The 14,138-nt window shown below is 51.4% G+C and overlaps 1 protein-coding gene and 1 pseudogene across 2 annotated transcripts in view; both read right to left on the bottom strand.

The window, feature by feature from the left end:
- Positions 1–3,490: 3,490 nt before the first annotated feature.
- Positions 3,491–6,711, bottom strand: LOC115539738 (keratin, type I cytoskeletal 13). The gene is made up of 8 exons (XM_030350529.1): positions 6,003–6,711; positions 5,794–5,876; positions 5,538–5,694; positions 5,214–5,375; positions 4,975–5,100; positions 4,473–4,510; positions 4,293–4,424; positions 3,491–3,674 (listed from the first exon to the last, which is right to left on the bottom strand). The coding sequence occupies exons 1-8, from the start codon at positions 6,519–6,521 to the stop codon at positions 3,590–3,592; spliced, it is 1,302 nt and encodes a 433-aa protein (XP_030206389.1). The 5' UTR covers positions 6,522–6,711; the 3' UTR covers positions 3,491–3,589.
- A 3,057-nt stretch (positions 6,712–9,768) lies between these two features.
- Positions 9,769–14,138, bottom strand: part of LOC115539746 (keratin, type I cytoskeletal 13-like) — a 6,643-nt pseudogene continuing 2,273 nt past the window's right edge. The window contains exons 3-8 of the transcript XR_003976009.1: positions 13,722–13,879; positions 13,398–13,559; positions 12,048–12,173; positions 11,257–11,480; positions 10,165–10,175; positions 9,769–9,931 (exon numbers count right to left, since the gene is read on the bottom strand). The product of XR_003976009.1 is annotated as a keratin, type I cytoskeletal 13-like (transcript). The remainder of the gene's footprint in view (positions 9,932–10,164; positions 10,176–11,256; positions 11,481–12,047; positions 12,174–13,397; positions 13,560–13,721; positions 13,880–14,138) is intronic.

The raw sequence follows: 14,138 nt of genomic DNA on the forward strand, positions 1-14,138 counted from the left end.
TTTGGTGCGTTGGGCGCGTTACTGCGTTTACGTGCGTAATTACGTGCAACTGCCGCGCCTAACGCCCCCAACGCAACGCTTCAACGCGTGTACCGCGCCTAAACCAATGGTTCCCTATGCAAAAATGCCGATTTTCAACGCCCCTCACGCGAGCAACGCGGTTGGTGTGGCCGTACCATTACGTAACTGAGCATAAGGGCCCTTACATAGTCGACGCGAGCGACGCGCGTAAACGACGTGAGTGACGCGAGCGTCGCGCTTCCTTTCATAGTCTACACAGCATACGGGAACGTCGCGGGCAATGCATGACATGCAATACACCACTCACGCCATAGGTGGCAGCAGAGTCACCGGTGTTTTCGCGGGGGGACGTTCCAGGTGACGTTCCGATCAAACTGGCTACGTAAGACGAGTGATGAAGCGCAGAGATAGGCGGTGGTATGTGCGCCCTTTAAATACCACACGAGATCAGGATGGGGAATTTGTTTCTCTGGTGCTTCCAATGCGAAGCATGGACGAGGAGAGGCATTTCCAGTATTTTCGGATGTTTGATGATCTCCTTTCGCGAGTCATCCGATATCTTCCAGACTCACCAAAACCGGCCCTTGTCAGGGAGCAGCTGGCAGATTATTTTTTGTCAGATGCTGGCGTGTTTCCCCACCAGTACAATGTGCTACGATTGGGTATGCGCACTGACCAATAAATGTATATACATTGGTCACTTGGAAGCATGACTTTTGATTCATTAGTTATCATGTTACACAAGTTACCTAATTTGGTTTAAGTCAAACTCATTAATTCATATCCATATAAAATGTTTATACAACGAGCTATTGCCTTGACAGATGAATGAATTATAAGTGTAGGCCTATAGCCAAAGGCTTTAAGCTATAGCGGATAATGTCCACAGAAAATATATGGTAGGCAACATTATAAGAGAAAAGGGGTTTATTTATCAAAAACAGAAAATAGTCCCACCATACACGCACACATTTTTCATTCACTCACGCTTTCAAATTTCATGAGGCTACTGAACTTATGTTTCACACAGAACATGAACATTTATGTTTCACATAGAACGTGAACACAAAACATTACGTAATTAATTCAAATAGGCTAATTCTAAAACAAATAAGGCCAGTAATAGAACGAATATCGGGTGACAAGAAGATCATTAAAATGGCTCACAATCCCGCATCAGCTGTCTGATGTCGCGCATCAAAATAGCACTTTGACCCTGTGGAAGGGTTCGCATAAATTGGCACAGATAATTAGTAAAAGAGACGTCAAGTCATTCTTATCACGTTCCCGCAACCTCTCATATGTTCTTCTGTAAATATAACCTATAGTAGTAATAATGTACAATATTTGCGGTATCGCCCCCACCGACAACGCTTGGTATTGGATGGATCGGCGCGTCGCGTATCAAAAAGTTGGAGGACGCGTTTTGCTACGCTTCGACGCTTAATGGCGGCCGAAGCGTCGCGTCGCGTAGCCTTTTGGACGCGTAAGCGTAGCGTTGCGTCGACTATGTAAGGGCCCTAAATCGGCCTTAAGGGCCCTTACATAGTCGACGCAACGCTACGGATTTCAGATTTCTGAACTCCGGGCGTTGGGGCGTTGGGCGCGTTAACGCCCCTAACGCCCCGTGCCCACTACCCCCGTCAGTTGTCCGTTGCCCATTGACTTTGAATGGGGACGGTCGCGCAATGCATTGTGGATCCGTCCGTTGACTTGGAGCGTTCGCCACCGTCAAAAAGTTGAAAAATGTTCAACTTTTTCGGCAGCGACGGATCCGTCATCCAATCAGATCGCGTATGCAAATTTAAGCACTGTGACGCGACTCGGGCTCTGACGATACTGGAAAGCGGGAAAGCGGGTAATCTTGCCTCGCAACAAGCAGGAAGAAGCGGGAAGAACCCGGCGAACCGATTTGATTGGCTGACGGATGCATCTGCAAAGACTACTCCCCCATCCGTCAGCCACGCCTTCTGACGTCCGTTGACTGACGGTGCAGTGGGCACGAGGCGACGCTTCAACGCATGTAACGCGTCTACGCGCCTATACCAATGGTTCCCTATGCAAAAATGCCGAGTTTGGACGCCCCTAACGCGAGTAACGCATTTGGTGTGGCCGTAGAAGGTTCTACGTGCATGTCAGACCAACCTTACCATGAACGACGTACGAAAGAGATTCGTATCAATGAACGTTTCAAAAAACACGCAAGATGTTAAGGTAGAACTTAAAATAGAGGTTACGAATGACTTAGCGTTAAGAAGGCTTTAAGAAGGTTTCGGGAATCCGGTGTTACGCCAAATTCTTCGACCCACTGAAAAGTGTGACCCCAGGGGGCGCTGTTGTACATTTTCTGCATCCTGCGACCCACTGAAAAGTGTGACTCCAGGGGGCACTGTTGTACATTTTCTGCAACATAAGATCTTATATGGATCCAGCATACGGTCAAATGAATGTTGTGAACATGGGTCTCACCCTGGGGGGATCTCACCCAGACCTCCATCCGGAGACCCCTTTTAAAATGTTTGTTGGCCAATGTAGTTATAATGTGTACAAAATGTTTACAATATCTAGTAATTCTTATCCAACAAACTGCCGACTTGGAGTTGGTCAAACGAGTGTCCTCCTGACCCTGAGACCAGTTTCCAAAATGTTTGTTTGGCCTTGATTTTATAATGTCGGTATAACATATGTACTTTGCATATAATCTAGTTTGATTCATTTAAGCGGGTCACATTACGACACGGCATCCATAAGCCCGAGATCTTTGACCGTGGTCATCTGAACGTTCGGTGGGTCTTAGCCGAAGTCAACCGGGAATAACGGTTCCATTTTACACAAGCTGCTATGAGTCGGAATGATCGTGAAATGTTATAATTATTCAGGTTTCCGTTACACTATCTCAGGGCGATACGGAAAAGTTGCAACAGCTAATCAGGCACATCTGGCACTTAATGTACGCACTTATTGTATGTTCTTCGTCCTGGCACTTAAGAATAGTACTTAGCATTGTGGAGCATCTTATCTTAGCTATCTCTGCTGTGTATGGGGAATGGGTTAACCTAGTGATGGTTAGTGTTTGGCACTTGGTTCTCGGAACATCGTTATTGTACTGACAGTGGAATATTGTTGGTGATATTTCTTCTAACAAATGTACTTATTGTAAGTCGCTCTGGATAAAAGCGTCTGATAAACGCCCTGAATGTAAATGTAAATGTTATCAATTGGTTGAAAGGGAAGGTCCACCAAAACAGAAGCTTCTATTGTTGCAAAAATAAGTGATGAATGATTCTCAGGGCAACATTTTAGTCAGCAAGGTAGAGCACTCTTTATTATTTAGATTGGATCCAAATACAGCGGGCACGACACAACAGCTGTGGGTCTTTGATTCCTGGGTGTGTAGGAGAGGGGAGTCCCTGGATGTGTAGTTTGGAGGTGTTGGCCTCTGGTTCCTGGGTGTGAAGTGGGGAGCTGTTGGCCTCTGGTTCCTGGGTGTGAAGTGGGGAGCTGTTGGCCTCGCCTGGTGCTCTGCCTGCGGTCGAGAGGGCTGTCCTTACTGGTGGGTTCAGCCGACTTAGAACACCTTCTTTCCGTCGACGTACTCCTCTGTGACCACGCGGTAGGTGGTCTTGGTAGTGGAGCTGGAGCTGCTGCCAGTGCTAGGGGTGGGGGAGAAGAATATTATTATAGATTAAGCAAGCCATTAAATCCAGTCACCTTCCCTGAATATCAGAGCCTTTTGATTATGATTATCGTGATTTATTTTGTTGAGTAAAAATGGTAAATAAAGCAATACCATGAGATGGTATGGATACTCTTCCCATGTCCTGTGATTTCCCTATTGGATTAATAAAGAATTATCTCCTCTTAAATGTTCTTTCCCATGGGTTTAATTCCCTGTTGACCTTTTTTATTTGAATGCATTGATGGATGCTGTGGTGGCACACGTTTTAAAAGTGTGCCTCGAAGGGGTGATTTTCTGCGTATGACTGTCACCATCCATTACAGGCCATTTGAATATCGGCCTTTTCTTGTAGCTTAGTGAGGGGCGTGTCTACCTAGTTGTATGATGGACAGATCAGAAACGTTTGCTACGGTTCACTGGGAAGGCGGGTAGACTGATCTATCCAGCATACATCTATGTGGACACGCCCACTTGTGATGTCATGAGGACACAGGGAAAGGCAGATCATCAAAGGGCCTGTAACGGCTAACACTCACACCTGGTGATGTGACATCACCTCGGGTAAAGGCACGCAGCCCGTCCCCTGACCCACCTGGCACCCCCGTCCAGCAGTCTGCGGTACTCTGCGATCTCCAGCTCCAGGCGCGTCTTGGCGTCCAGCAGCATCTGGTACTCCTGGCCCTGGCGGTCGATGTCACCGCGCAGGTTGACCAGCTGCTCCTCCAGGCTGGTCACCTGGCACTGGAAGCCGTGCAGTTGACCTGAGTACCGGTTCTTCGTCTCCTGCAGGGTGCCCTCGAGTGACCCTTTCTGTGGTCCGCAGGGAGGGGAGAGGAGGGGGGAGAGAGTGTTTAGGAGGGGAGAGGAATGGACCAATGTCACCTCTCTTAGGTTCAATAGTGGACAATACTAACTATCGTTACCCTGTCGCTGAACACGCCCTAATTAACTAGGGTACAAATATCCCCTGACCACACCCTTAGTAACTATGGTAACCCTGTCCCCTGACCACACCCTAATTAACTAAGGTAACCATGTCCCCTGACCACACCCTAATTAACTCAGGTAACTCTATCCGCTGACCACACCCTAATTAACTAAGGTAACCCTGTCCCCTGACCACTCCCTAATTAACTAAGGTAACCCTGTCCCCTGACCACACCCTAATTAACTCAGGTAACCCTGTCCCCTGACCACACCCTAATTAAGTCAGGTAACTCTATCCGCTGACCACACCCTAAGGTGCGGTCTTCCGCAGGCAGCAGTGCACCCACCATGGTGAGTTGTGATTGGAGCTCTATCTGCAGGGACTGCAGCAGGCGGTTGAGGTCTGAGAGCTCCGTTTTGGACGTGTTAATGGTTTCTGTGCTCACTGCGACCTCCTTGTTGACCGTCGCCGCCTGCGATGGAATCAAACACAAGGAGCTGAAGATAAACACTTATGTAGATGGAAACACGACGCAGCATACAGCACGGAGAACATGTTCTGTCCAGTGGCGTCCTCGGTTCCTACCTTCTCTTGGAACCAGGCGTCCAGTTCCTTCTTGTTCTTGGCCGATGCCTGTTCGTACTGCTCGCGGATTTCTGACAGGACGGCGTTCAGGTCCTGCGTCGGCCCCGCGTCCACCTCCACGTTCACCTGGCCCGTCATCTGCTGCCGCTGGCTAAGCATCTCCTGGTAGCACCGGCAGGAAGAAGACAAGTTAGAGGCTGGACATGAAATAAGCATCTCCACTGAGCTTCTGAAAGGCTGTGTTTAGGATCAGAGCGTACGGCGGTTAGACACGATGAGACACGAGGAGACATGCATGACGGGAGCCTGGCGTTACAAACCCACCTCCTCATGGTTCTTCTTCAGGAAGATCAGCTCCTCCTTCAGCCCTTCAATCTGCATCTCCAGGTCAGACCTGGACAGGGTCAGCTCGTCGAGCACCCTCTTGAGTCCGGCGATGTCCGCCTCCACCGACTGCCGCATAATCAGCTCGTTCTCCCACCTGTGGAGCACAGCGTTAGCGAGGACTACTCTCGGAGACATCCGCTCCCCACACTCAGCCTGCGCAGGCACGGTGGCTGTCACTCTCTGGTCTTCTTACTTTGACTTGAAGTCGTCCGCCGCCAGCTTGGCGTTGTCGATGGCCAGGTAGATGCTTCCGTTGACACACGTGGCGCCATGGATCTAGAGCGGTGAAGAGCAGGGCAAAATAATGCAGGAGAGGAAGAATCAGTCATGAACTGAGGTGTTCAGGAGGACGGACGGTAAGCAGCGTGAGACAGAGGTCTTCCTGAAGCTCAGGGGACGTACCTTGTTGCGCAGGTCTGCGATGGTGACGAAGAAGGCGGAGTAGTCTCGGGATGCGGGAGAGGTTTTGTTCTCCAGGAACTGTCGGATCCTCAGCTCCAGCTCGGCGTTGGCCTTCTCCAGGGAGCGCACCTTTTCCAGGTAGGTGGCCAGACGGTCGTTCAGGTTCTGCATGGTGGCCTTCTCGTTGGCGCTGACGTCGAAGCTATCTCCTCCTCCGCCACCTCCTCCGAAGCCGCAACCGGCACCATAGCCGCTGCCGCCACCGAAGCCGCTGCCGCAACCATACCCACCGAAGCTGGCACCGCCACCATAGCCGCGGCCGTCGCCGATGCTGTTGCCGCAACGGAAGCTGCTGCTGCTGCTGCCGTAGCCTCCAGCGCCTCCGGAGCTGAACCCATAGCTGCCACCGCCGCCACCGCCGCCCATGGAGCTCGTGGAGACCCTCATACCGCCGGGGGCGCCGTACACACTCCTGGAACTTCTGACATTTCCACCGCCGTAGCTACTGAAGCTGGTCATGGCTGCTGTTGGAGAGGAGAACCTGGAGAAGTAGAGACGAGGAGAGAGCGACTGTGGTGCACTCCCCTGCTCCTGCCCTGCTCTTTATAATCCCACAGCTGAGGAGGACTAGGAGGCGCAGAGACGGGCTGGAGGGAGGAGCTGCCACAACACTCCTCCACCTGCCACACACGCCCTGCCGCACCCATACGTGTTTGGAGGGAGGGTGGAGGGTGGAGGGGGGAGGGTGGAGGGTGGAGGGGGGAGGGGGGAGGGGGGAGGGTGGAGGTTGGAGGGTGGGCACCAGCTTGTTACACTGACTGTTAACAAGAAGCTGTTGTTGTGTGGTTGGCAGGAGAGGAGAGGAAACACAAACATAAGCACAGTAACTCCTGAGGTCGTCCGCTGGCCTTTTGTTACCATGTGCATGTTCCAATTTGTAGCCGTCGATGTACGAGAATCCATTATTGTCGACCGATTTACTTAATTATAGGGCACCATTATGAATCAGGTCCTGGGAGTTGAGCCAGGTACAAAATAACAGCCCGGTCAAACTGGCTGTTTTTGTTCATTTGAGTCATAAGTCTGAAACAGGGTTTGGGTTAGCCTGCCTTCACCTAGGTTCCTCTGGTGGACAGCCTTCTGCATACATTCATGGTTACATTTACATTCAGATTAAGGGCATTTAGCAGACCCTTTAATCAGAGTGACTTACAATAAATCCATTTGTCAGCAGAAAGAGAACACTCAATACATCTCTGTTGGTACAGTAAGGATGTTCATAGAACCATGTGCCAAGCACTAACCATCACTAGGTTAACCCATTCCCTGTACATAACAGCGATAGCTAGGATAAGATGCAACACCATGCTAAGTACTATTTTTAAGTGCAAGGACATACAACATACAATAAGTGTGTAACGGGGGTGGGGGGGGGGGGTGTGGGGGGGTAAGGGGGAGGCTATAGAGTTACCTGCAGCACACACACACACTAACAAGAAGGTCCTCCTCTAGAAATCGTCGCTGGAGGGCTCGCGACGATTTCAGTTCGATTTCGGCAGTTTGTCGTCGCTGGAGACCCAGAGCCGCTACCAGAGCACTCTGTACGGGCTGCAGTGCACCGTGAGCAGCCTGGAGGAGCAGCTGTCCCAGCTCCACGCCAACATCGCCCACCACAAGCAGGAGTACGACATGCTGCTGGACCTCAAGACCCGCCTGGAGATGGAGATCGCAGAGTACCGCCGGCTGCTTGATGGGGAGGACGAGAGGTGGGTGCTGGGGAGCCCCGCGGGGCCCTGAGGGGTCAAGGGCAGCCCTGGGGGGTCAAGGAGAGCCCTGGGGGTCAGAGGGCAGCCCTGGGGGGTCAAGGGCAGCCCTGGGGGGTCAAGGGCAGCCCTGGGGGGTCAAGGGGAGCCCTGGGGGGTCAAGGGGAGCCCTGGGGGGTCAAGGGCAGCCCTGGGGGGTCAAGGGCAGCCCTTGGGTCAAATCGGAACTCTGACACAGCATTATATATATATGTTTAATATATATATAATGCTGTGGTGGCACACGTTTTTAAAGAGTGCCTTAAAGGGGTGATATTCTGCCACCAAGTATGAGTATCCATTACAGGCCGCTTTGAATATCTGCCTTTGCTGGACTTAGCGACATCACAAAGGGGGCGTGTCCTACCCATGTATGATGGACAGATCAAAAACGTTTGCTACGGTCCACTGGGTAGGCGGGTAGACTGATCCGTCAAGCATGTTCAGTTTAATATAATCATCTTAAACTACCGGATAAGTTTAATATAATCGTTATAAACTATAGGTTAGGTTTAATTTAATCATTATAAACTACAGGTTAAGTTTAATATAATCATTTTAAACTACAGGTTAGGTTTAATATGTTCATTTTAAACTACAGGTTAAGTTTAATATCATCATTATAAACTACAGGTTAGGTTTAATATGATCATCATAAACTACAGGTTAGGTTTAAAATAATCATTATAAACTACAGGTTAGGTTTAATATAATCCTTATAAACTACAGGTTAGGTTTAATATAATCATTATAAACTACAGGTTAGGTTTAATATAATCCTTATAAACTATAGGTTAGGTTTAATATAATCATTATAAATTACAGGTTAGGTTTAATATAATCCTTATAAAGTACAGGTTAGGTTTAATATAATCCTTATAAACTACAGGTTAGGTTTAACATGATCATTATAAACTACAGGTTAGGTTTAATATAATCTTTATAAACTACAGGATAGGTTTAATGGTAGTTCACACAATGACCACGTGAGTCTAGGAAGCATTTGCATCGCCACCGTAGCCACGACATCTGACACTGAGGCCCCGTCCACACGGAAACGATTTTTTATTTTTGAAAAGTTCTTGTCAATTTTGGACCAGCGTTTCGGGTGCCTGCAAACACACTTTTTTGAAACCAGGTCCCAGGGCGAAAAAGAGAAAAATTTGTTTTGTTTGATTTGATTTGTATTATTTTTCTAGCTTTACATACAGCCCAATGGTAAATATAATTGCTAACTGTTCATTACAATGTATTTTCTGCTCAATCTACAAGGTTTAACAACTGCCTTCTCCTCCTTGACTATTTGTACACAGCGCACAGGCTTGATGACCATGCTCCACCAACGTCTTCTTCTTTTTTTGCTGGAGAACCAGCGCCAAACAGTGGCCTTGAATATGTACTACAGCGTTTCTACAGCTAGATGGGTTTTTGCAATGAGTCTGTCTTTACGGAGAAATTTCTGAAACGCTGCCAAGGAAAACGGAGGGAAAAGATTGTTTTTGCCCCTGTGGACGGGCCTATGAATCATGTTTACCAATTGTCTCAATGACTGTATTCGTGGTCACTTGGCTGCCTGTATCTTCCCATGATCATTCACTAAAATCAAATCTTCAGTTCAAAACAGTACTTAGCATGGTGTAGAGTCTTATCCTAGCTATCTCTGTTGTATACGGGGAATGGGTTAACCTAGTGATTGTTGGTGCTTGGCACTTGGTTCTATGAACATCCTTACTGTACTGACAGCAATATATATCGTTGTTTCTCTTTCTTCTGACAAATATACTTATTGTAAGTCGCTCTGGATAAAAGCGTCTGCTGAACGCCCTCAATGTAAATACTTGGCCTACATCCGGAGTACCTTAGCGTTCTTTGTCGCGCTACCTTCTTAAGATGACACCAGCTTCCATGAAGAATCACATGAACAGATGACCGACTCAGCTAAGAATTCACAGCACACAGTGGAGTAGGATTTGGACTGTCAGGTTTAATTGAAGGTTTTATTATTCGAGGTGTGACATCAGGTGTTACATCATCACTGTTCCTCCACGTCCACGTCGGTGGTGCGCTCGCTGCTGACCACCCGGCCATCCACCACCGTCTCCACCACCGTGATGGTCTTGGTGACCACTGAGGAGAAAAACATCCACCGTCAGCCTCAGATATAGTACTAGAGTGTTAGTTATAGTACTATAGTAGACAGACCATGAGTATTAGTAGTGCTAGTACTAGTTGTACTCAAACCATGATTATTAGCAGTTATAGTACTAAAGTAGACAGACCATGAATATTACTATTACTATCATAGACTGGTAGTATTATAAGTTGTGACCCTATGTATAATAGTAACACTATTCGCTTACCTTGCCTGGAACTGAAACCAGGCAGGACGGTGAGGGGAGGGAAGAGAAAAGAGAAATGGATTAGAGGCGATACCTGGATGCCGGCAGAGGGCTTATACATTTACATTAATCTATACATATATACGTAATGCTCTTTCATTCATTCTTTCATCGACCAATCAAGCTCACAGCTACAAACTACGGACGGGGACTTCACTTTGTAATACATATTCTTATTCATAGAGTTTCTATTCTTTTCTTTAGGAATAAAGGGGAGCAAAACAACGGTCCCTACATAGTACGCAGGCAAAAGACTAAACATAGTTGACCAATGAAATCTTCTTTCCGGTGAGAAGGTAATAGAATCCCATCGCCAGCTCCTGGCTCATCTACCCACCCCCCCAGGGCTGCCCTTGACCCCCCAGGGCTGCCCTTGACCCCCCAGGGGCTCCCCTTGACCCCCCAGGGCTGCCCTTGACCCCCCAGGGCTGCCCTCTGACCCCCAGGGCTCCCCTTGACCCCCCAGGGCTGCCCTTGACCCCCCAGGGCTGCCCTCTGACCCCCAGGGCTCCCCTTGACCCCCCAGGGCTCCCCTTGACCCCCCAGGGCTGCCCTTGACCCCCCAGGGCTGCCCTTGACCCCCCAGGGCTGCCCTCTGACCCCCAGGGCTCCCCTTGACCCCCCAGGGCTGCCCTCTGACCCCCAGGGCTCCCCTTGACCCCCCAGGGCTCCCCTTGACCCCCCAGGGCTCGCCCTTGACCCCGCAGGGCTGCCCTTGACCCCCCAGGGCTCCCCTTGACCCCCCAGGGCTGCCCTTGACCCCCCAGGGCTGCCCTCTGACCCCCAGGGCTCCCCTTGACCCCCCAGGGCTGCCCTTGACCCCCAGGGCTGCCCTTGACCCCCCAGGGCTGCCCTCTGACCCCCAGGGCTCCCCTTGACCCCGCAGGGCTGCCCTTGACCCCCCAGGGCTGCCCTTGACCCCCCAGGGCTGCCCTCTGACCCCCAGGGCTCCCCTTGACCCCCGCAGGGCTGCCCTTGACCCCCCAGGGCTGCCCTTGACCCCCCAGGGCTCCCCTTGACCCCTCAGGGCCCCGCGGGGCTCCCAGCACCCACCTCTCGTCCTCCCCGTCAAGCAGCCGGCGGTACTCTGCGATCTCCATACTCCAGGCGGGTCTTGAGGTCCAGCAGCATGTCGTACTCCTGCTTGTGGTGGGCGATGTTGGCGTGGAGCTGGGACAGCTGCTCCTCCAGGCTGGTCACGGTGCACTGCAGCCCGTACAGAGTGCTCTGGTAGCGGCTTCTGGGTCTCCGCCAGCGAGCCCTCCCAGCGACGATTTCTAGAGGAGGACCTTCTTGTTAGTGTGTGTGTGTGCTGCAGGTAACTCTCGTATGTTCATCTGGACTCTGCACAGCCCCCCCCCCCCCCCCTTACACACTTATTGTCAGTTGTAAGTTCTGGCACTTAAAAACAGTACTTAGCATGGTGTACATCTTACCCTGGCTATCTCTGTTGTGTACGGGGAATGGGTTAACCTAGTGATGGTTAGTGCTTGGCACTTGGTTCTATGACCATCCTTACTGTACCGACAGCGATATATTGTTATATATATATATATATATATATTGTTTCTCTTTCTGACTTATTGTAAGTCGCTTAAAGTCGCCCTTAATGTATACTGGATGTTAATGTGTGCTTGTTGCATCTTAATCTTGTATGCGTGCTTGAATGTGTGTGTCTGTGTGTGTGTGTGTGTGTGTGTCTTGCTGTTTATGTGCGGGCGTGTGTGTTTGATGGGTGTGTTCGATGGGTGTGTGTGTGACTAAGTCAATCTGTTCATGCTGGCCGAGGTGTGTGTCTGTCTTCCCTCCCTAGAGAGACTTCCCAGGGCTCGGGCTAGTCCTACCATGCTGAGGTGAGACTGCAGGTCGATCTGCAGCCTCTGGCACGTTGTCTTCAGCTCCTTCAGCTCCATGCGGGCCTTCAGCAGCAGCTCCGACTCCTGCTGCACCTCCACCTCGATCACAGAGATCTACACAGGCAGAGCGGGGTGAGACAGGCAGAGCGGGGTGAGACAGGCAGAGCGGGGTGAGACAGGCAGAGCGGGGTGAGACAGGCAGAGCGGGGTGAGACAGAGTGTGACAGGGCGAGACATGGTATGACAGGGCGAGACAGGGTGTGACGGGGTCAGACAGGGTGAGACGGGGTCAGACAGGGTGTGACGGGGTGAGACGGGGTCAGATAGGGTGAAACGGGGGTCAGACAGGGTGTGAACGGGGTCAGACAGGGTGAGACGGGGTCAGACAGGGTGTGACGGGGGTGAGACGGGGTCAGACAGGGTGAGACGGGGTCAGATAGGGTGAAACGGGGTCAGATTAGGGTGTGACGGGGTCAGACAGGGTGTGACGGGGTCGAGACGGGGTCAGACAGGGTGAGACGGGGTCAGATAGGGTGAGACGGGGTGAGACAGGGTGTCACGGGGTGAGACAGGGTGTGACGGGGTGAGACAGGGTGTGACGGGGTGAGACAGGGTGAGGAGATGTGATGGAAACTGGAATGGAATGCATCAAGCGATAAAGGTACGACGGGGTTGAGGTGTAGATGAACCAAAGAGTAGCCTATTCAGAGGTCTGGAAGGCGTCTGGGTGGTATTCTGGACTACAGGTGGTGTTGTGGTCTACAGGTGGTGTTGTGGTCTACAGGTGGTGTTGTGGTCTACAGGTGGTGGGCTCTGGTGGTGTTGTGGTCTACAGGGTGGTGTTGTGGTCTACAGGTGGTGTTGTGGTCTACAGTAGTGCTCTAGAGGTCTACAGGTGGTGTTGTGGTCTACAGGTGGTGTTGTGGTCTACAGTAGTGCTCTAGTGGTCTACAGGTGGTGTTGTGTCTACAGGTGGTGGGCTCTGGGTGGTGTTGTGGTCTACAGGTGGTGTTGTGGTCTACAGGTGGTGTTGTTGTCTACAGTAGTACTCTAGTGGTCTACAGGTGGTGTTGTGGTCTACAGGTGGTATTGTGGTCTACAGTAGTGCTCTAGTGGTCTACAGTAGTACTCTAGTGGTCTACAGTAGTGCTCTAGTGGTCTACAGGTGGTGTTGTGGTCTACAGGCGGTGTTGTGATCTACAGTAGTGCTCTAGTGGTCTACAGTAGTACTCTAGTGGTCTACAGTGGTGCTTTAGTGGTCTACAGTGGTGCTCTAGTGGTCTACAGTAGTACTCTACTGGTCTACAGTGGTGCTCTAGTGGTCTACAGGGGTCTTACCTTGGACTGGTACCAGCTCTCCAGCTCCTTGCGGTTCTTGGTGATCATGGTCTCGTAGTGCTCCCTGACCTCCGTCATGGCCTGGTTCAGGTCTGTGGCGGGGGGGGTGTCCACCTCCACATCCACCTGGCCACCCACTCTGCACCTGATGGACTCCAAGTCCTGCAAGGGTCAGAGCCAGACCTCCATCAGCACTGGGGTATGCCTCTCCCCCGGGACTGGGATGTCCCGGGAGAGGACCAATGAGAGAACCCTTCAGCCCAGCGCGTGTGTCCAGGCCCCCCCCAGGCCCCCCCCCAGGCCCTCCCCAGGCCCCGCCCCTACCTCCTGGTGGTTTCCTCTTCAGCATGATGAGCTCCTCCTTCAGGGACTCGTACATGGACTCCAGGTCCATGCGGTTCATGTTCATCTCGTCCAGAACCCTCTTCAGACCCATGGTGTCGGCCTCCACCACCAGCCTCATGGCCTGCTCCCCCTCAAACCTGGGGAGGAGGAGAGGGGAGGGGAGGGGAGGGGAGGGGAGGGGGAGGAGGAGGAGAGGGGAGGGGAGGGGAGGAGGAGAGGAGAGGAGGGAGGAGAGGAGAGGAGGGGAGGAGGAGAGGGGAGGGGAGGGGAGGAGAGGAGAGGAGGGAGGAGGAGGGGGGAGGAAGAGGAGAGGGGAGGGGAGGGGAAGAGAGGAGAGGAGGAGAGGGGAGGAGAGGGTAGGGGGGAGGAGGAGAGGAGAGGGGGAGGAGGAGGAGA

This window comes from Gadus morhua, chromosome 3 (assembly GCF_902167405.1).
Source record: "Gadus morhua chromosome 3, gadMor3.0, whole genome shotgun sequence".
In the NCBI taxonomy this organism is placed as follows: domain Eukaryota; kingdom Metazoa; phylum Chordata; class Actinopteri; order Gadiformes; family Gadidae; genus Gadus; species Gadus morhua.